Genomic DNA, 21,262 nt, shown 5'->3' with positions numbered 1-21,262 from the left:
GGAGGCGGAGGTTGCGCTGAGCTGAGATTGTACCACGGCACTTCAGCCTGGGCAACAGAATGAGACTCTGTCTCAAAAAAACGAAAAAACAGGAGAACAGTCCCTGTCTTCCCAGGGCTTACAGCCCAGCAGGGATGGGGCATGGTGAGTGAGACGCAGAAAATACACTTATTAGTAATGCAAAGTGTGCAGGGTGACCACTGTCAAAGGAGACTTAAAACAGAGGCCACAGAGTCAGAGTTGAGAGAGGCAGGGGTTTTAATAAGATGGCCAGGAAAAGACTCACTGAGATGGTGATGTGTGAGCAGAGACCTGGAGGAGGTGGGAGGGGCTGCTGACTGCTGCAGAAGAGGGAAGAGTGCTCCAGGCAGGAGAACGGCAGAGTGGGTGGCTCAGAGGAGGAAGCCTCCCTCGAATGCTCCCAAACCACCGAGATTTTCCACCACAAGGTGGAATTCAAGGTCCTTGAGATTCTCTGTTAAAATTACCCAGAAGCTGAGATATTGTCTGACAAATTGATAACTCTATATCAGCATTTTCTTTTTCTTTTTTTTTTTTTTTGAGATGGAGTCTTGGTCTATCGCCCAGGCTGGAGTGCAGTGGCGTGATCTCGGCTCACTGCAACCTCCATCTCCTGCGTTCAAGCAGTTCTCCTGCCTCAGCCTCCTGAGTAGCTGGGATTGCAGGTGGGTACCACCACACTTGGCTCATTTTTGTATTTTTAGTAGAGATGGGGTTTCACTATGTAGGCCAGGCTTGTCTCAAACTCTTGACCTCAAGTGACCCACCCACCTTGGCCCCAAAGTGCTGGGATTACAGGCATGAGCCACTGTGCCCGGCCAGTATTTTATTTAATAAAATAATTAAAAGATGTGGCAGATGTATATTTGGTGTTCCTTTGTTGAAGAACTCTTAGGATAATTGATTAAAAAAAAAAACACAAAAAACTGGCTACCTACCCCTTAACCTCACCAAATGCTCATTGTGGAAAATATGCAAAATAGAAAAAAGGTAAGGTACTAAAAAAAAAAAAAAAAAAAAAAAAGGAAAAAGTCAAATCTGTAATTCTACTTCTCAATGACTCAAGTAGTACTTTTTTCAAGCTTTAAAAGTAATCATGGGGCGGGGTGCCATGGCTCACACCTGTAATCCAAGCACTTTGGGAGGCAGAGGTGGATGGATCACCTGAGCTCAGTTCGAGACGAGCTTGGGCCACATGGCGAAAACCCATCTCTACAAAAAAATACAAAAATTAGCCAGGCATGGTGGTGCATGCCTATAGTCCCAGCTGCTCAGGAGGCTGGGGCGGGAGGATCGCTTGAGCTGGGGAGGTTGAGGCTGCAGTGGGCCATGATTGCACCACTGATCTCCAGCCTGGGTGACAGTGCAAGACTCTGTCATAGAAAAAAAAAAAGGAATCCTGGCTCCTGAAAGATTCTGAAATCTTTTCTGCAGGGCAGATACAATTCTGGGCATGACAGACGGGGACACAGGTGGAGAGGGCAGAGCTGCATGGTGTCTATGACGGCCGAATCCTGGGGGCAGCTCATGCTGTAACACAGAAAGCTACTGTCCTTGCTGCTGTCCCCCCTCTGAAGTGCTCAGTTTCATGTCCTGATCTTGCCTGTATTGTGGGGAAAGGGTGGCACCGTGGCCCCGGCTGGCAAGCGCAGCTGGGCCATCCCATGCACCGTGTGCTCGCCACGGATTTTCAAATTTGGGGATAGGCAATCACTCAGGGAAATAATGCTTCATATCTCCCTCGGGGAAAATGAGGCCTTTACCATTTAAGTCTGTACAGTTTCGTGCGCAAAGACGGTACTCCTTCCTGCTTCTTTGATTTGTATGAGGTTGTAAAAGAGGTGTTTCGGGTCTCCTGACCTCTGACAGCTGTGCGCGTGGCCCTGGAGGGCTGGAGCGAGCATCTCCTGTCGGCTTATTTACCAGGCACGGCTGTCCAGGCCTGTTCCGTGCAGCGTGAGCTGCACGGATCGTTGCCAATTTGCAAACTGTTGCTGGTGCACAGTGAGGCAATTACAGAAATCGAGAATAAGTGTTTAGAAACTTTTATAGCGATTCGGCATTTTGGTGACATTTTAAATGTCTTTTATATAAAACGATCAGTCTGCCACAGACTGGAAATTTAAAAAACAAAACAAAACTGTCCATCACAGGGAGTCTGGAAAGCACTGCTCTGGATAACGCCAGGCAGGGTCAACGTCAGGAGCCCTCCAGGGTAGGAGGACCAGGACAGGGGCTGAGCCACAGGAGGGGGGAACGGGTGGGCCTCGGGCAGGCTGATGGGACCTTGTGGGAAGGAAGGGGGGCTCCATCTCACAGTGGGTGCCGGGAAAGGGCGGGGAACGTGCAGGCAGGTGCAGAGGCTGGCAGGAGTGTAGGGCAGGGCTGGAGGAGTGACGGCTGCCAGGGGTGGCCAGAGGCGCCTGCACATGTGGTGGCAGCCCTGGGGAGTCCCTGCCAGCTCTGGAGCAAAGAGGGGACACAGTAGAAGTGACATGTAGGGAGGTCAGTCTGGGCACAGGTTGAATCATGCTGTATCACATCCTCATCTTAATCTTCAGGGGTGCTGGCCATAGACACTGATTAAAAGGCTTTTACGAAAGGGTCAGTAAAACCAGCTAAGGGAACGTGGGTTTCACGAGGGGCAGGTCAAGGTTAATGTATCTGGGACAGGTGCTCCTAATGACACAGGTCAAAGGTACGGATTTCAGTGCTGTCGCTGGACCCAGAGTGGGGACCGGGCAGCAGGTGGTCGAGGGCTCAACTCCTGGGCCTGGATGGGTGTGGCCACAAGAGCTTGGCCACATTGGCCAACTCCTAGGAACTCAAGCCACAAACTCCTCCTTCATAAAATAGCAAAAATCAACGCTGTCTCGCATGAACTAAACGAGGTAATAATGAACCCCAAAGCAGTAAGACCTTGGAAATGACACAGACATGACCGTCCTCCCTTTATCTGTTTTTTGTCTTGAGATGGAATCTTGCTCTGTTACCCAGGCTGGAGTGCAGTGGTGTCATCTCAGCTCACTGCAACCTCCGCCTCCTGGGTTCAAGCGATTCTCCTGTCTCAGCCTCCTGAGTAGTTGGGCTTACAGGCACATGCCACCATGCATGGCAAAGGCAAATTTTTATAGTTTTGGTAGAGATGGGATTTCGCCATTTTGGCCAGGCTGGTCTCGAACTCCTGACCTTGTAATCCGCCTGCCTCGGCCTCCCAAAGTGCTGGGATTATTGGTGTCAGCTGCCGTGCCCAGCCCATCCTTCCTTTATCTGAAACTGTGGCTCATTCCATCTCAACACAATGGGCACTCCCAGTTGTCCCGTCACAAGAACACAATGGAGAACTAAGAAAGAGACAGAGAGGGGCTTGGGGAGCGATCCAGGGGGCCTGGATGAGAAGCAGTGGCCTGTCAGTCCATAGGGTGATGGCTGGGAGAGACATGGACAAAAGCTAGAGAGGAAATCAGAGAGAGGAAGAGTTGGCCTTCAAAGCTTTAGGGAGGCTGGGTGCGGTGGCTCATGCCTGTAATCCCAGCACTTTGGGAGGCTGAGGTGGGGGGATCACCTGAGGTCAGGAGTTTGAGACCAGTCTGACTAACATGGTGAAACCCCATCTCTACCAAAAATACAAAAACTAGCCAGGTATGGTGGCATGCACCTGTAATCCCAGCTATTTGGGAGGCTGAGACAGGAGAATTGGCTAAACCCAGAAGTGGAGGTTGCAGTGAGCCCAGATTACGCCGCTGTACTCCAGACTGGGTGACAGAGCGTGGCTATGTCTCATTAAAAAACAAACAAACAAACAAACAAACAAAAAAACTATGCAAAGCCCAGCATGGCCGCAAACTTGGGCCAGCAGCTCACTCAGTGACCGCTCACCTTCTAGAATGGGGGATTCCACTGGGATACCCAATGCACGGGTTTTGGCCTTTGCTAGATCTACAGACTCCACTGTTTCTCTGCTGCATTCTGCCAGCCAAGTGCAACAGACCATTTTTCCGCTGGCCCAGTTTCCCATGTTTGCTCCCCAACTGGCTGCAGCTGGAACCCACTGGCTATGTGGGAACACATGCCCGCGGGGAGCCCCACGGGGCTGCTCTGGGGAGACTGAACCGGTGCCATGTAAACACGGCACTTAACCGATGATGAAGTGTTTAAGCGCCCCTAGGATCCACAACGGACTCTACCTGCAAAAACATTCATTTCCTTCTGAAATGTTTTGGTTGCTGCAGTCCAGGATAGTGCCAGAATTCTTTTCAACCAAAACACGGAGCTCAGGGGCTCCATGTAGACGCATCAGAATGGACGGCTTCCTTTGCAGAACCAAGCGGGACCCCAGGGGCCAGGGGAAGCCGCTGACCCCGTCCTGAGGGCTGCCTCCCACCCCGGCCATAGTGCTGCATCCAGTTTGTCAAAACTTAGAGGAAGGAACCGTAACAGAGCCACGGGGACATTCAGTTAAAATTAAGTTCCAGAGTCCATGAAGTATGAAGGACGTGATGGCCTACTCAATGCAAATCTTTTCTCTATATCCAGAAACACTCTCTACATTCAGAAATCCTATCTGCCTTTTTTTTTTTTTTTTTTTTTTTGAGATGGATTCTTGCTGTTGCCCAGGCTGGAGTGCAGTGGCATGATCTCAGCTCACTGGAACCTCTGTCTCCCAGGTTCAAGCGATTCTCCTACCTCAGCCTCCCGAGTAGCTGGGATTACAGGCGCAGGCCACCACATCCAGCTAATTCTTCTATTTTTAGTACAGACAGGGTCTGGCCATATTGGCCAGGCTGGAACTCCTGACCTCAGGTGATCCGCCCACCTCGGCCTCCCAAAGTGCTAGGATTACATGTGTGTGCCATCACACCCAGTCTCATATTTACTTTTTTGGAGACAGGATTTTTCTCTGTTGCCCAGGTTGGAGCACAGTGGCACGATCATAGCTCACTGCAGCCTCTGCCTCTTGGGTTCAAGCAATTCTCCTGCCTCGGCCAGCTGGGACTACAGGCACATGCCACCATGCCTAGCTAATTTTAACATTTTTGTAGAGATGGGGTCTCCATATTTTGCCCTGGCTGGTCTCAAACTCCTGGCCTCATGTGATCCTCCTGCTTCAGCTTCCCAAAGGGCCGGGATTACAGGCGTGAGCCACTGTGCCCAGCAACAGATGTTTTATTTAATGTTAATTTTAAAAAGAAACCTAAAATCCATTCTTAGAAGGGAGTCTTAATACTTTGATCTAGATTCATTCCTGGTGAATAATTTAAAAGCCACAGTCTGGGGTGCCAGAAGGTCCAACTTGGGTCTTAGCTCAGCCATTACATTGTGCTTTGGGGAAAGGTGTTTACATTCATGGAGCTTTTGTTTCTTCATCTATATAAAAAAATAGGACCGGGAATGAAGGCTCATGCCTGTAATCCCAGCACTTGGGAGGCTGAGGTGGGAGCATCGCTTGAGCCCAGGAGGTCAAGGCTACAGTGAGCCATGATCACTCCACTGCATTCCAGCCTGGGTGACTGAGTGAGATCCCACAGTGGCTCACGCCTGTAACCCCAGCACTTTGGGAGGTGCATAACCTGAAGACAGGAATTCAAGACCAGCCTGGGCAACGTGGCAAAACCCCATCTCTACAAATAATACAAAAATTAGCTGGGTGTGGTGGTACGCGCCTGCAACTCCAGCCACTCGGGAGGCTGAGGCACGAGAATTGCTTGAATTTGGGAGGCGGAGGTTGCAGTGAGCTGAGGTCATGGCACTGCACTCCAGCCTGGGTGACAGAACAAGACTGTGTCTCAAAAAAAGAAAAAAAAAAAAAAAAAAAAAGAAACAACAGTACCCTGTTTCACAGATTGGGTGGGAATAATGACTGTCAAACTGACAGATGAATTGATCACAAGAGCAAGTTTTTCTGATGAGACTACCCTCTGCAACCAGCCTCATCTTACTCCTTAGGGTTCTTCGGGTGTCCACGACAAGCCCCGGCATACAGCAAGGGCTCGATGGAGTCACCTTTCGATAAAAAGGACTCCTACAACTGATACGTACTCATTGTAGCCTTAGGATGAGGGGCTCCTTAGAGGGGCCTCATGATCACTTAATTCCTATTTTACACATGGGAAAACTGAGGTTTGTAAGCGAACTAGTGATGAAATCATGTGCTAGAAATTGGGGGATCAGGCTGGGCGTGGTGGCTCACGCCTGTCATCCCAGCACTCTGGGGGGCCGAGGCAGGAGGATCTCTTAAGTCCAGGAGTTTGAGACCAGCCTGGGCAACATGACAAAACCTAGTCTCTACAAAAAATACCAAAATCAGCCAGGTGTGGTGGTGTGCGCCTGCAGTCCCAGCTATGCGGGAGGTTGAGCTGGGAGGATCCCTTGAGCCTGGGAGGTGGAGGCTGCAGTGAGCCGAGACTGCGCCACTGCACTCCAGCCTGGGTGACAGAGAGAGACCTTATCTTAATTTAAAAAAAAGAAAAAAAAAAAAACCCCAAAACTGGGAGATCAGAGATAATGGTGCCAACTACGACTAGAATTACTGCCAACTACAACTAGAATTACTGCTAAGGTTTACTTAGTCTTATTATGTGTCCAGCTTTGCTCTAAGTTATTTGCTCACAATAACTTCCGCGTCAACCCCGCAGTTTAGAGGCGGGGAAACAGAGACTCAGGGACATTAAGCTCCTTGTCCCCATCACCAGACTGCAGAGCTGGGGTCTGCACCAGGGGCTATGGCTCCCACACCCAAGGTCTAAGCTCCAACGCTGTCCCTTGTCCCTACACAGCATTGAAAGACAGTCTGGAAACCAGCAGTTCAAAGCCATCTTGATTGAGCTGGGAATGTTTTAAGAGCCATTTGCGCTAATTTCAAAAAAAGCAAGCTGCAAAAAAGTGGTGTGATACCCACTCTTCCTGCTCCATAAACTGGTGCAGAATGTTACCTCTCTGCCTGCCCACCCCCATCCCCCAGCTCATCCTGAACTGTTCCTCATCTTGCAAGGGCACAGCGGAAACCCTCCATTTCCCTGTGTCATTCTGGAGAGGCTCCTGGTTCGGGTCTCCACCCGCACACCAGCAATCACCCCCGAGGCCCGGCTGGGGCACTGTGACTGTGTCTGGGATTATGTCTGCGCGGCCTCCACCTTGGCCCTGGGTGGACGCCATGCTGGTCTCAGCCCAGCCACGCACAGTTAGCAAAGCTCTTCCTTCGACTTTAACAAGCTCTGGCCCCCAGTTGGTCAAAGCAAACCCCACCAAGAAAGCAGTACTGGTTAAAACGTGATTCCCAAAAAGAGACGCTGGAAACAAAAAGGGGCAAGCGGCTGTAACTCGAAGGTGCAGAGGCCAGGCGGGGACAGTCCCCCACGGGGCCGGGGCTACCCACCACGTCTGGTGCCTTCTGGATCTGTGAGGCCAGCTGGAGGGAGTGATTGGCGGATGAGAGCTGTTCCCTTAAGGTCTCCGCCTCTCTCTGAGCCACCTCTGCCCTCTGAAGGAAATGAAAAGGGGTGAAAGAGAAAGTACATTCAGTTTAACAACTGACAATTATTACAAGAACATTCATCAATTCATGCCTGACTGACTATAATTGATTTTCCTAAACACTCAACCTAATAAATGCTAGGAAAAAAAACACAGAATGTGATGGATTTTTATTTTAAACAGTACAAGGAAGAAATAATTGAGCGATTATGACAGTAATTTAACGCTAGGAGCAAAGGAATCCCCTGCTGATACTAATACTCCGGCCCACTGAATTTCCCAGACTGAATAAATACAAGTGGAAATCGAGTCTTTTGATTCAATTTCTTTCTATTCTCATAGACCAAGAAGATTTTATTGCGGGATTACTCCTGGGAGTAATTCTCACGGGTAAACAGTGAATTAAAGACACTTTGGCCATTCTCTTCCTAAAAACACGCACAAACAATGTTGTGGTTGTTTTTCTTCAGCAAGGATTTCCATAAACGTACAGGATGTAAATGCCACCGCTTTTGTAAGGGCTGGGCTTATTTCAACATATTTAACCCTCCACTGGACAAAGTGTTTTGAATGCTGATCCTGGCATTTTCAGCCAACCAGACCAATCCGAGGACACAGGCAGGAGGATGGCACAGACCAGTGCGGGGGGCTGCGGGACAAATGAGTGGACTTTTCCAACATTTGCCTAAAAATCTTGAACAAGGAAACCACCACTCCTAGAGAGAAAATGGGGATTTCCCACTGGATGACGAGGACAGGTCACCCCAGTGCCCCCGCCCGACAGGGTGTCTGGGAAAAGACAAACCAGGGCAAGTTACCCAAACTCACTGAGCTGCCGCCTACCCATCTGTAAAATGGGAACATGGTCCCTAGCCACGGAAGTGCCCGGGACACAGAGCTCAGGCAGAGGTCATTTGTGAATGGCCTTGTGCCGGTTTAATTCTTAGGACTGAGGCACAGTTCTAAGACAGGTAGGAGACGGTGGCGAATGACATGGGACATGTGGGCTGAGGCAAAGTTCCTCTTCTTCCTCCCAGACTTACATTCCACTACTAGAAACATTCAATCAGAAAAGCCTGGCCAAGCAGCATCTCCATCGTGTGTTTTCCTGTTTTGTGGCATGGCAGCGTGTGGTTAATAATTGCTAAGAAAGGACTCAGAAAGACAAGAAGTTGGCCTGCCCTGGAACTGGCTGATTAATCTAGTTCTAGGAGGAGTGGCTTTGGCAGGTTTAAGCAATTCTGTGGCAACAGCATGGAATCTATTTGCCCTGCATACAGACAAACTACGATTTTTTTTTTTTTTTTTTTGAGACGGAGTCTCGCTCTGTCACCCTGGCTGGAGTGCAGTGGCATGATCTTGGCTCACTGCAGCCTCCACCTCCTGGGTGCAAGCGATTCTCCTGCTTCAGCCTCCTGAGTAGCTAGGATTACAGGTGCCCACCATGCCTGGCTAATTTTTGTGTTTTGAGTAGAGATGGGGTTTCACATGTTGGCCAGGCTGGTCTTGAACTCCTGACCTCAGATGATCTGCCTGCCTTGGCCTCCCAAAATACTGGGATTACAGGTGTGAGCCACCATGCCCAGCCAATTTAGGATATTTCTAATGGCAGTTCCGTCTGCCCAGGGTGGTGCTGGTGGCCGTCTGCCTTGCCTCTCCAGGAGCTCTTGGAATTACATTCAGTTGAATTCACGTGCCTGGCTGGGTCTGTCTAGGCCCAAACAGGTCACCTCTATCACTATCTCTCGTCCACACTGAATCTAGAACCAGCCATCAGGAAAGTGGCAAGGTGACCTGTATGTCCAGGACTATGGAGGTGATTGCTGGTTCATGTTAACTAATCAACTGTTGTTTTTTTTTTTCTTTTTTTTTTTTTCTGAGATTGGAATCTCACTCTGTTGCCCAGGCTGGAGTGCAGTTGTGCAATCTCAGTTAACTGCAACCTCCGCCTCCCGGGTTCAAGGGATTCTCCTGCTTCAGCCTTCTGAGTAGCTGCGATTACAGACATGCACTGCCATGCCCGGCTCATTTTTGTATTTTTTGTAGAGACAGGGTTTTGCCATGCTGGTCAGGCTGGTCTTGAACTCCTGACCTCAGGTGATCCACCTGCCTTGGCCTCCCAAAGAGCTGGGATTACAGGTGTGAGCCACTGCACCGAGCCTAATCAACTATTAAGACTACGGAAAAATGTCTTCTTCAACAAAAAAGATTTTTCCTGGTTTATTTCCAGATGGGTCACGCCAAGTGTTTCTGATAATCACGTCACATCACTGAAGAGCTTATGCCTCCCTTGCTGGTCAGTTCAACTCTTGGGCAGAAAATATCTAAGACTGCCTGGAATAAGATGTATTTGGAGATATTTCTCTTGGTCTCTTGGGCTAGGAAACCTATTTCTTAGCCTAGTGGAGAAGCTGGTTCTGAAGTGTTCTGGAACAGCCAGAGCTGGGGAAGTCCTGGACACCTGGTTATAAGGTGTCCCTGGGAGCCTACATGGGTCTCAAGCAGGCTTTAGCCGTTCAGAGTGGATACCATCTCATCACAGGGTGACGGTTCACAAAAGAAGGGATCTCTAGCTGTTGATGATTTCAATCTCTGATTGCATAATTTCTTTATTTCTCTCTCTCTCTCTCTTTTTTTTTTTGAGATGGAGTCTCACCCTGCCGCACAGCAGTGTGCTTTTGGCTCACCGCAACCTCCATCTCCCAGGTGCAAGTGATTCTCCCATCTCAGCCACCTGAGTAGCTGGGATTACAGATGCGCGCCACCATGCCCAGCTAATTTTTGTATTTCTAGCAGAGACAGGGTTTCACCCTGTTGGCCAGGCTGGTCTCGAACTCCTGATCTCAAGTGATTCGCCCGCCTCAGCCTCCCAAAGTGCTGGGGTTACAGGTGTGAGCCCCCGAGCCAGGCCTGACTGCAAAATTTCTGTGGAGCGGTTGCATCTGCAGTTTCCAAGTTCATGGACAGTCTTTCTGTGGCCTGTCTGTTGGCGGTCATGGTGGTCAGACTTCTATCACTTTTGGCTTCACCTCGTCTGATCACGTAGTTATTTAGGATTTCTGTCCTGAGGGCATCGAAAAAAATAGAAAACTCAAAAAATGAAGCGTTGAGGTGGTTTGTGTGGTGAGACATCCAGGAAACAGGAGAATTCCCTAAAAACAGGCCTCATGGCAGTGAAAGGAAGGAACAGGGAAACAGACGCTGATCGGCAGCTGGGATGAATTCGTTTCAGGAGCTGAGCAGTGAAGCCCATCGTTGGCAGCTGAGGCAGGAAAAAGGGGGCCCTGTGCCAGGTCGGCGCGTGGTGACACTGGTTTTGAGGCTCTGGCATCTTCCTGAAGACCCCTGTTCAACCACCTGTAGCTGTGTTTCTAGATCCGGAATCCCAGACGCAAGAGTGGTGGCTGCCCTGAGACATCACTTCCCTGTGATTACTGCCGGGCTCCCGTCTCCTCCTGTGTCCCCGCAGAGGCAGAGCTACCGGGAGTCCTCATTCTACTTTTGTGTCTGCCTCACCATGAGAACGGCCCCTCGCCGAGCCTGAGCACTGTCCCAGGAGATCTTTCTTGTTGTTTCTTGCCTATTCTCTGTCCTTTGCTGAGAAACCAGAGTAGATGCTAGAAACACGGGGGCGAGGAGGGTACTGCTTGCATATCGGTGGTAACCCGGACTACGATGGCAGAAAACAGTCGCCCAGCAAGGGGACTGGCGGCCATGGGGCTCACACAAGCCAATGCCCGCCACCTGGCAACGGTATCCAGGACATTGTCATGAAGGTCCCTGGTGTGTGTGGCCCCAGGCACACCTCACATCCTCCTCCTCTCAAAATGGAAGACCCTTTTCGGGGAAATGACTCTTAGCTGGCATCAAGTTAAACTCTGCCTCCCTTCAGCAGTCACCTGGGAGGCAGCAAGCAGCCAGCGACACCGTGTCTCAGGAATTCTTCCTGTTAGAGTCAAGCCAGCAAATACAGAGACGGTTTCCACCGTGAGACCTGGGGGGCTTCACGTCTCTGGGGAAGGTGAAGGAGGCTGTTCTGCTCCCTGGGCTGGTGTCACATTCCTCACTGGGTGATTTGGGGAGGGGCAGTTGGAACCAGGGGTCCACGAGGTCACCTCATCCTAGAGGAAGTTCCACGGGCCCCCCAACCCCTGCCCATCTCTCCCCTGCCCCTGCCCATCCGTCCCAGCACTTTGGGAGGTTGAGGTGGGCAGATCACTTGAGGTCAGGGGTTTGAGACCAGCCTGGTCAACATGGTGAAACCCTGTGTGTACTAAAAATACAAAAATTAGCCGGGTGTGGGGGTGTGCACCTGTAGTCCCAGCTACACAGTAGACTGAGGCATGAGAATTGCTTGAACCCAGGAGGGGGAGGGTGCAGTGAGCTCACACCACTGCACTCCAGCCTGGGTCACAGGGCAAGCAAGGGCAATCCAAAAAAAAAAAAAAAAAAAAAGTTTTCCTCTAACCTCAGTGCCCCCGATTGGGATGTGAATACAGGATGCAGACAGCTACTTCCAGGCCTCTAAAGTCTGAACAATCTGACTCATAAAACATGGTGAGGCACCATGGGAAAGACACAGAGAGGGATGGGCTTGCAGAGGATAAAGACAGGGCCTTGGGCCAGCTGCAGCCTGGCGGAGCAGAGGTGTGGGGAGAGGGCTGGGGCGACTGGCGTGAAACACAGCCCCAGACCTGTGGAGAGATGACTGTGGTTAGGAATCTCTTGGGAGGCTCATTTTCTTCTCCCTCTGGAACCAACAAGAGGGAACCCTCACCGTCTCCCCTTTAAGGGCAGACTCCTTTCCACATCCCCCCAGTTTACACTTTCAGAGTATGGCCTTTGAAGTCCCTGGTTTTATATGGGTTGAGGGGGAGTCTCTGATCCAATCTTCCACCCCTTTCTTGGCCCCAGGTTTTGTCTCTTGTTCTCTGCTTGCATGGCCATTAAAGTTCAGGCTTGAGGACACCAGAGATGAGCAAGTCCCCTGAGGAACAAAGCAGCCCCAGAGCCTACGATGGGCTGAGGCCTGCTTCCCCACCCCCAGCAATTACAGTGACCGTCTCGACTCCCAGAGGTAACCCCACGTCAGTGACTTTGCAGGAAGGAGGCCAGGAACGTCTACCACGGCTGGAGACCGGATGCCGACCACCACGTGTCCCACGCTGATGCTGCACCAGTGGCCAAGGCCTCCATGGAGACCCACTCTCCATAGTGAGGTTCAGCTGTGGTTTCTAACCCCTAACCTCAACCTGGAGGGTCCTCCACTAGGGCGGTCTTGTGACATAAACACCAGGCAGGTGAACAGGAGGAGGGCAGCTCACTTCAATGACTCCCTCCCAGCCCCACTGTGGGCTAGGAGAACGTGCCACTGCACTCCAGCCTGGGCGTTAAAGCCCATATTCATTCAGTACATCTTTTTGAGCACTGACTCTGAGCAGGCCTCATAGATACTAAAATGCTGGTTTCAAAGCCGGGCTCAGTGGCTCATGCCTGTAATCCCAGTACTTTGGTAGGCCAAGGGGAGAGGATCGCTTGAGCCCGGGAGTTTGAGACCAAGGCCCACCAGCAACTCAGATCACCACTGCTCAGAAAGGAGGCCCTCGAGGGGCAGTGGGTGGGCTGCTGTTTTTCACCGCAAAAAAGCCGTGAATTGCTAAAACCCCGGGACGGGGTTTCACACACAGTTTGAAGCGCAAAGCTGTGGCTTCTTATTTACCCCGGGACGGGGTTCACACACAGCTTGAAGTGTAAAGCTGTGGCTTCTTATTTACCATGATATCTCAAGAGTTCTGAACCTTTACTGTCACCAATTGGGATAGTAAGTATTTATGCCAGTGCCCTGATGTTCAACAAACAGGTGTGAATGAGGCTCCGACGTAATTGACAGGTGCCAACTGCTCTACCACTTCTCTGTAACAGGAGCACAGTGCTTTAGCAATAAAAGAGCGCTTCAGGTCTCAGTAGAACATTCTAACTACATGCCTAGGGAAAACGAATGTTGTATGCCAGTGAGCTAGTAAATTGCTCCTCCTGGGGGTTTCCTGATGGGAAAGGCGTTGGTCCAGATGCCTGCCGCCTGCACCAGTGTGGGACCGTGTCTGCGCCCTCCTCTTACTGCCCAGCCCACCTCCAGCTCACCTCCGCAGGGACGGCCTCGGGTCAGGCCCATGCCATCTCTCCCCTTACTGCCACGCTAGCTTCCCACTGCTCTCCCGGTTTCTGGTCTTTCCACTCCCATCTGTTCTCCAAGGTACAGCCAGAGAGATCCTTCTAGAACTCAAACCTGATGTCTCAATCCTGCCTACGATTCTGCAGTGCTCCCAGGATTAATCCTTCACACTGGGACCCTCCTGCAGGCCTGGCCAGGTCCCCTCCTACCAGCCCACTCTCCGACCCGCATCTCTGGTGTTGGTTTTGAACTCCTGGGCCCAAGAGATCCTCCCACCTCAGCCTCCTGGGTTAGCTGGGACTACAGGTGTGCACTACCACACCTGGCTAGTTTTTTTTTTTTTTAACGTTTTGTAGAGATGGGGGTCTCACTATGTTGCCCAGGCTGGTCTCAAACTGGCTCAAGCGAGCTCCTGCCTCGGTCTCTCCAAGTGCTGGTACTATAGGTGCCGCCACCACCATGCCCAGCTCTGGGCAGCTTTTCTCCTAGTTGATGGCCCAGGCCAACGTCCCCTTCTCTGGCTTTCCTTTAACCTTCCACTTCTTGTCCTGCTGAAAATATTCTCTCGATATTGAAGGGCTTGCATCTTTCCTCTCTGAATGCTTCTCATGTCATGAACTCCTAGACTTCAGGGTCAAAAGGCACCCTTTGAGCCTTCTTGTTCAATCCCTCCTTCGGTCCACTCTGTGGCTGATTCCCCATCTCATGCTCTCTGGGAGGGCTGGCGAATCTGCTTGCATAGCTCTGGTGACAGGGAGCTCACTCTCTCCAGAGCAAGCATCTTTCAGCGTGGCACCTCTGGAGAGCCAGACTGAGGAGGACCACCGTTGGGAATAAGCTTCCTGGCTGGGCATGGTGGCTCACACCTGGAATCCCAGAACTTTGGGAGGCGGAGGTGGGTGGATCGTTTGAGCCCAGGAGTTCAAGAGCAGCCTGGGCAAACATTGCAAAACCCTGTCTCTACTAAGAACAATAATTAGCTGGACGTGGTGGCATGTGCCTGCAGTCTCAGCAGTTTGGGAGGCTGAGGTGGGCAGATCGCTTGAACCTAGGAATTCGAGACCAGCCCGGGCAACATGGCAAAACTCCACCTCTACTAAAAATAAGAAAATTAGCCGTGCGTGGTGGCGTATGCCTGTAGTCCCAGCTACCGGGGAGGCTCAGGCAGGAGAATCGTTTGAACCCAGGAGGGGGAGGTTGCAGTGAGCTGAGATGGTGCCACTGTATTCCAGCCTGGGTAACAGAGCAAGACTGTCTCAAAAACAAAAATAAAGAAGTTTCCTCCCACCAGCCTCTATGCTTGGTTGGGGTCTACAGGGGTCTCTCAGAAAAGGCGTGGCTCCGTCCCCTGGCCTTTCCTTCTTTCTGGTCGGCCCTTGAGAGCTCCAAGGACAGAACCTACAAATACCCCACAACCCTTCCCTCTTCTCATCTTTTCGTGTCCCAGATTCCTGAAATTAATCCTCTTGCTCGTTGTCCAGTGGTGCTGCTGTCTTTCCCTGCTATCCCAAGATGAGGAACGTCTCCAAACCCCATAGTTCCTTTTGTGTTAGAGCCCCTCCCTGTCCTGGCCATGGAGTTGTCTCTGAACAAACTCCAAGGAGCTGTTTTCTTTACAGTGTGGCTTCCAGTCTAAAATGGAATTTCCAGCCGGGCGCGGCGGCTCACGCCTGAAACCACAGCACTTTGGGAGGCCAAGGCGGGCAGATCACCTGAGGTCAGGAGTTCGAGACTAGTCTGACCAACACGGTGAAACCCTGTCTCTACTAAAAATACAAAAATTAACTGGGCGTGGTGGTGGGCACCTATAATCCCAGCTACTCGGGAGGCTGAGGCAGGAGAATTGCTTGAACCCGGGAGGCGGAAGATGCAGTGAGCTGAGATTGTACCATTGTACTCCAGCCTAGATGACAAGAGTAAAATTCCGTTTCACAGAAGAAAAATAAATAAATTTAAAAAACGGAATTTCCCAGGCATGGACTCATTGCTGCCAATGAGCAGAATCACCACCTTCTTCATTCTAGAAACTGTATTTCTATTAATGCAGCCATATCAGGCTATTAATTCTGGCTGAGTTGTTGGTGAGAACTCGCCTCTACCACTTACCACCCTTTCCTGAAGGCATGACTTTACAATTCCCCCAAAACCTGTGCTTCTTCAGCAGCTACAGAACTAACGTATATTTAGGCATCTTTTTCTTTTTTTTTTTTGAGATAGGATCTCACTCTGTCACCTAGGCTGGGGTGCAGTGGTGCAATCATAGCTCACTGCAATCTCTACCTCCTGGACCCAAGTGATCCTCCTGCTTCAGCCTCCTGAGTGGCTGGGACTACAGGCACACTGCCATACCCAGTTAACTTTTGTATTTTTTATGGAAATGGGGTCTTGTTAAATTGCCCAGGCTGGTCTCAAACTTCTGACCTCAAGTGATCTGCCTGCCTCGGTCTTCCCAAGTGTTGGGATTACAGGTGTGAGCTACTGCGCCTGGCAACCATCTACTTTTTATTCTGGCATTTTACCTCTAATCCTCAAAACAATCTTGCAAAGGAAGCATTAGCTAAATTCCCTTCCTTTCTTTCAAAAATTTTTAATATATTTTAAATCATGGTAAAATACACAAAGCATAAAATTTACCATCTTAACCATTAGCGTCCTTTTCAGTAGCGTCAAGGATGTTTACGTGGTTGTGCAATTAATCTCCAGAATTTTTTCATCTTGCAAAACCAAAACTTTGTACCCATTTAACAACAACTTCGTATTTCCCTCCTCCCCTCATCCCTGGCAGTCACCGTGGAACTTTCTGTCTCTCTGAAGCTGGCTCCTCCTGAGACTTCATAGAGGTAGAATCATTCCGTCTTTGTCTTTTTTTGTGACTGGCGTATTTCCCCTGGCATAATGGCCTCAAGGTTCATTTTTCTTTTGATTTTTTAATGACCAAGAAATTTAAGAGATTAAGAGACCCGTCAAGGCCACACAGGAAATACCAAGTTAGTAACTGAACCCATGTCGTCCTGGAGTCAGCACCTGTCCCTACGGTCCTGTCTGGTGTCTCCTAAGACTGGGGTTCACCGAGTGGCTTTGGCACCTTGAGAAGTACGTTTGCTTTGCCAAACTTCTTAGGTACCTGGGACTGTCTCTCAGACCACAGAGAGCCTGTTCCAGACAGTGCACTGATATTCACAGGATAAGGCTCTCCTGTTTAACAAACCAGGCTCTCCTGTTGGGTACATTAGATTGTCCAAAAGAGCCGTCTAAAGGCAAGGTATGCCCAGGACTGGCCTTGAGCAGAGAGGGGGAGTCGGTGGACACTTGAGAAATAGGAATAGCGATCTGTGATGAAGGTAACTCCTTCCCGTAACTGCTTTTTTTTTGAGACAGATTCTTGCTCTCTCGCCCAGGCTGGAGTGCGGTGGTGTGATCGGCTCACTGATTCTCCTGCCTCAGCCTCCTGAACAGTTGGGATGACAGGTGCATGTCACCGCACCCGGCTAATTTTTGTATTTTTATCAGAGACGGGGCTTCACCATGCTGGCCAGGCTGGCCTCGAACTCCTGACCTCAAGTGATCCACCCACCTCGGCCTTCCAAACTGCTGGGATTGCAGGCGTGAGCCTGGCTGGGGGATCACTTTCTTTTCAGAGCAACGGCAGCACTGGCTAAAGCAAAATGTTTTCCTGTTCTGTGGGGTCCTTGTGGGAGGAAGGGGTTTGGGGACGGCTGAATTTTCCAGGCAGCAGAGTGTTTAGAACCACCCAACACCACGTACCTAATTATGTGCCAGACACTGTGCTGGGTACTTGCCACAAGGCCTCTCTGAGAACCAAGTGTCAGCCAAAAGGGGGCTGTCGGCTGACAGCCCTCGTTGGAGCAAGTGGCTGTGACCCATGAGAACGTGGTGGTAAGGAACTCTCCTAGGATAACACCATGGTAAGATGTCTACGCTGTCACGGATGCCACAGCTACACAGACGGGTGTTTAGAGACGGAGTAAGGAAAAGGAGACAGTTACCACTTTGGAGGGGATGTTCACCATGGGATGTCTGAGATGCTGGAACCACATCAAAGACTTTGCCAAGGAAATGGTTCCTGGGACTTTTTATGTCTTTTCCTACTTCTCACGACATCAGAAGCAGCATCAACATTGAAAGCTGTCAGTAAAAAATGGAAGGATAACCGGCCTTCTAACTTCGGGTGACAAACCTTCCAAGATGCCAGAAACGGGCCCGCTAGTGTGGGTTTTAGGACTAAAAGCGTCCAGGGTCCTACCTGGTTTGCCCTTTCAAGGTCCGTCATGATCATTTCAATCTCGTCGGCCCTAGGAGGGTGAGAGGGAGAGAGCAGGTTAGTCACAAGGAGACCGGCTCAGTGGGTGACTGAAGGGACAGCTTCCTAGCTCAGGGCTCGGGAAGGGCTATGTGGAACCATGAGTCAATGCTGTCCAGCAGGAGGAGGTGGGCTCGCACTGGGGGAAGAGATGTGCTTGCTGATGCTATGCGCTCTTTTGATAATCACGTGTCTGGTGCACATGGGCTGCCTGCCTTTGATGGAGTCCCAATCTCACTGGGGAGACAAACCCATAAAAATATAAAATCCACCTTGTCCTCTCAAGGGTTCAAAAAGAGCTCTGAGAAGAGTGCTCTGAAAAACACAGAGGGAGAAATAAATTCTCTTTGTGGGAGGGAATCAAGGAAGGGTGCAGAGGAGGTGACAGGTAAGTGGGGTTTTGAAGGATGAGTAGAAGTTTGCCAGGCTGGGGGTGAGAGGAGGAGCTGGGGAAAGGCTACTTTAGGAAAAGGCACTTGGCAATGAAAGCCTCACCAGGAATGAGGAAACCAGGAGAAGGTGGTCAACTGGAGATAAGGAGGGCAGGTGAGGATGGAGACACAGGTTGGGGGACTGTACAGGCTGCGGTGCAGACTGTGTGGGTTCATAGCTATGGCCCAGCCTGCTCGTAAAAGCAATTGTCCAGGTTCTGTTTTTCCCTTTTTCTGTTTTTAAAGTATTTCCTTTAGTAATCTGAAGGCAAATACGTGAATCCAACACAGAGCGTCATGAGAGAGGAATGTGGAGAGTGTTTTTATGTTTGTTTGTTTTGAGACAGAGCTCTGTCACCCAGGCTGGAGTGCAATGACATGATCTCGGCTCACTGCAACCTCCGCCTCCCAGGTTCAAGCAATTCTCCTGCCTCAGCCTCCTGAGTAGCTGAGACTACAGGTGTGCACCACCATACCCGGCTAATTTTTGTATTTTTAGTAGAGATGAGGGTTTGCCATGTTGGCCAGGCTGGTCTCGAACTCCTGACCTCAGGTGATCCAACCGCCTTCGCCTCCCAAAGTGCTGGGATTACAGGCGTGAGCCATCACACCCAGCCTGGAGAGTCCTTTTGAGAAGGGCATGGCCAACTCCAAAAGCCTATGGGAGGTTAGAGCAGGAAACCCGGGCAGGCCACCACCCCAACATCTGCAAGCAGGTCCTGAGGATGGTCTCTGTTAGGAGGCCACAGGCTAGAACTGTCTGTGACCCAAGGAAGGTTTTTTAGCATGCCCAAGGGCCGCGGAGCCAATGTTACAGCCACAGGGACCTGGTTGGGGTTGAGGGCTCTCATTCTATGGCTCTGAGTCCACACGCACCTGCACTTTGCTGCCTTCGGGATGCAATCCCTCCCTCAGCCACACGCACGGCCCTTCTACACCAAGGCTCCTTCCTCCTCTTGGCCTTACCCGCCACTCATTCTCAGGGCCCTGTTCTCCAACAACTCCCACCATGTGCGGGACCCTGAAGAGCCAGGCCTTCCTCTGCACTAGGCCTCCACTTGCGCTGCCTGCCTGAATGCCTTCTCCTCCCAGGGAACCTCATCTCCTACTTCCACCCACTCTGTCCTTCCCAGACCCTCCCAGCGGCTCCGTCTCAGGGAGTAGCACTGTCTCGAGTCCTGGTTTGCAGGTTTGAGTTTTCATTGGGTGCTCACACTGTGAGCTCTCTCTGAATGCTGGGCCGTAGGTCCCTTCTGCCCTATATCCCTAGAATTTGTCCAGTATTCACTGGGCTGTATGTCATGTTGGATGCCAGAGTCCTGGATGTGGCCCATCCTGTCAGAGATGGGCAAGTCTACTCCTGGGGACAGCCCAGGGCACCAGACAAGCCTGACAAAGAGAGCTCTGTCCTTCTGCAACCTGCTCCATGGTCCCAAGGAGGCAGGTGCAAGTGAGAGTACCTACTCACCCTACTATGGTTTGTCTCCACCAAAACTGCTACTGAAATTTGATCCCCAGCGTCGGGGCACTGGGAGGTGGGGTCTAGAGGGAGGTGTTTGGGTCATGGGGGTGGATCCCCTCATGAATGGCTTGGTGCCATTCTCCTGGCAGTGAATGAGTTCTTGCTCTGACCAGACTTTAGGGATTGGATGAGTTCCCTTAAGAGTGGGATATCATAACCCCAGGAACCTCCCTGGGTTGTCCCTCTTGGCATGCATCCACCTCCCCTTTGACCCTATCTGTCATGTTATGACGCAGCACGGAAGCCCTCGCCAGGAGCCAGGGCCATGTCCTTGAACTTCCCAGCCTGCAGAACCGTGAGCCAAATAAACCTCTTTTCTTTATAAATCACCTGGCTTCAGGTGTTCTGTTGCAGCAACAGAAAACGGGCTAAGGTACACCCTCAATGCTGAGAGGTGGAAAAACTGTCTCTGGGCCCCTGGGCTGAGGAATTTTTGTGGCCTGAGGCTTTTGCAGCCTTTAACTGCACACAGTGATTTGAGGCAGTCTTATCAACTCCCAGCAGCCTGAATAGGGTAACAGATGCCTTGTGATCAAGTTCAATGTTCATTGTATCTGTTTGAAATAATATCCGGCTTTCAGACTGGTCTGAGAAAAAGTCTGAAAAAGCCTGTCAAATGGCCTAGTTAAATGAAGCTATTTTTAGGACGATTTCATGAAGAAGGCAGTGTCTCTGTAAGATAAGTACCCAAACTGGGCCTCTGCAATACAGTGCTGGGTGCAGGCAGTGGGGAAGGGACAGGGCTGCTTAAATGACGAAACATCCCACTGTATCATCTCAAAGTGGAACCTACAAGATCTGACACAAAAATTGCTGTGCAAAGATAGTCTAACACTACAAATGGTAATTAAAAAAAATTAAAAGTGTTAAGGGTCTTATATCGGAAAAGGATAATCACCAGTCAATGCAGAAAGCTGCTACCTTCACACCCTGTCGATGAAGAATTCAGAGTGTAAACTCCTTCAGACACAAAATAAAAGCTTGCAAACTTTTCTTAAGGCTAATTGCAGGTTTTTTTTTTTTTTTTTGAGACAGGGTCTCACCCTGTCACCCAGGCCAGAATGCAGTGGCATGATCTTGGCTCACTGTAACCTCTGCCTCCTGGGCTCAAGCAGTCCTCCTGCTTCAGCCTCCGGAGTAGCTGGGACTAGTGGCGTACACCAGCACACCCACCTATTTTTTTTTTTTTTTTTTTGGTAGGGACATGGTTTCACCACGTTGCCCAGGCTGGTCTTAAACTCCTGGGCTCAAGCCATCCACCTGCTTCGGTCTCCCAAAGTGCTGCGACTATAGCCATGAGCCTGTCCCAAATCACAAGTTGT

The 21,262-nt window shown here is 50.6% G+C and overlaps 1 protein-coding gene across 25 annotated transcripts in view; it reads right to left on the bottom strand.

Annotated features, from left to right (window-relative positions):
* Positions 1–21,262, bottom strand: part of CUX1 (cut like homeobox 1) — a 472,906-nt gene that overhangs the window by 106,652 nt on the left and 344,992 nt on the right. For all 25 annotated transcript variants that reach the window (XM_045387934.2, XM_045387935.2, XM_045387936.2 and 22 more), the window contains 2 exons: positions 17,931–17,979; positions 7,397–7,501 (listed from right to left, as the gene is read on the bottom strand). In XM_045387934.2, coding sequence (XP_045243869.2) covers positions 7,397–7,501; positions 17,931–17,979 — 154 coding nt within the window. The remainder of the gene's footprint in view (positions 1–7,396; positions 7,502–17,930; positions 17,980–21,262) is intronic.

This window comes from Macaca fascicularis, chromosome 3 (genome assembly GCF_037993035.2).
Source record: "Macaca fascicularis isolate 582-1 chromosome 3, T2T-MFA8v1.1".
In the NCBI taxonomy this organism is placed as follows: domain Eukaryota; kingdom Metazoa; phylum Chordata; class Mammalia; order Primates; family Cercopithecidae; genus Macaca; species Macaca fascicularis.
This window is presented reverse-complemented; position numbering and strand designations above follow the sequence as displayed.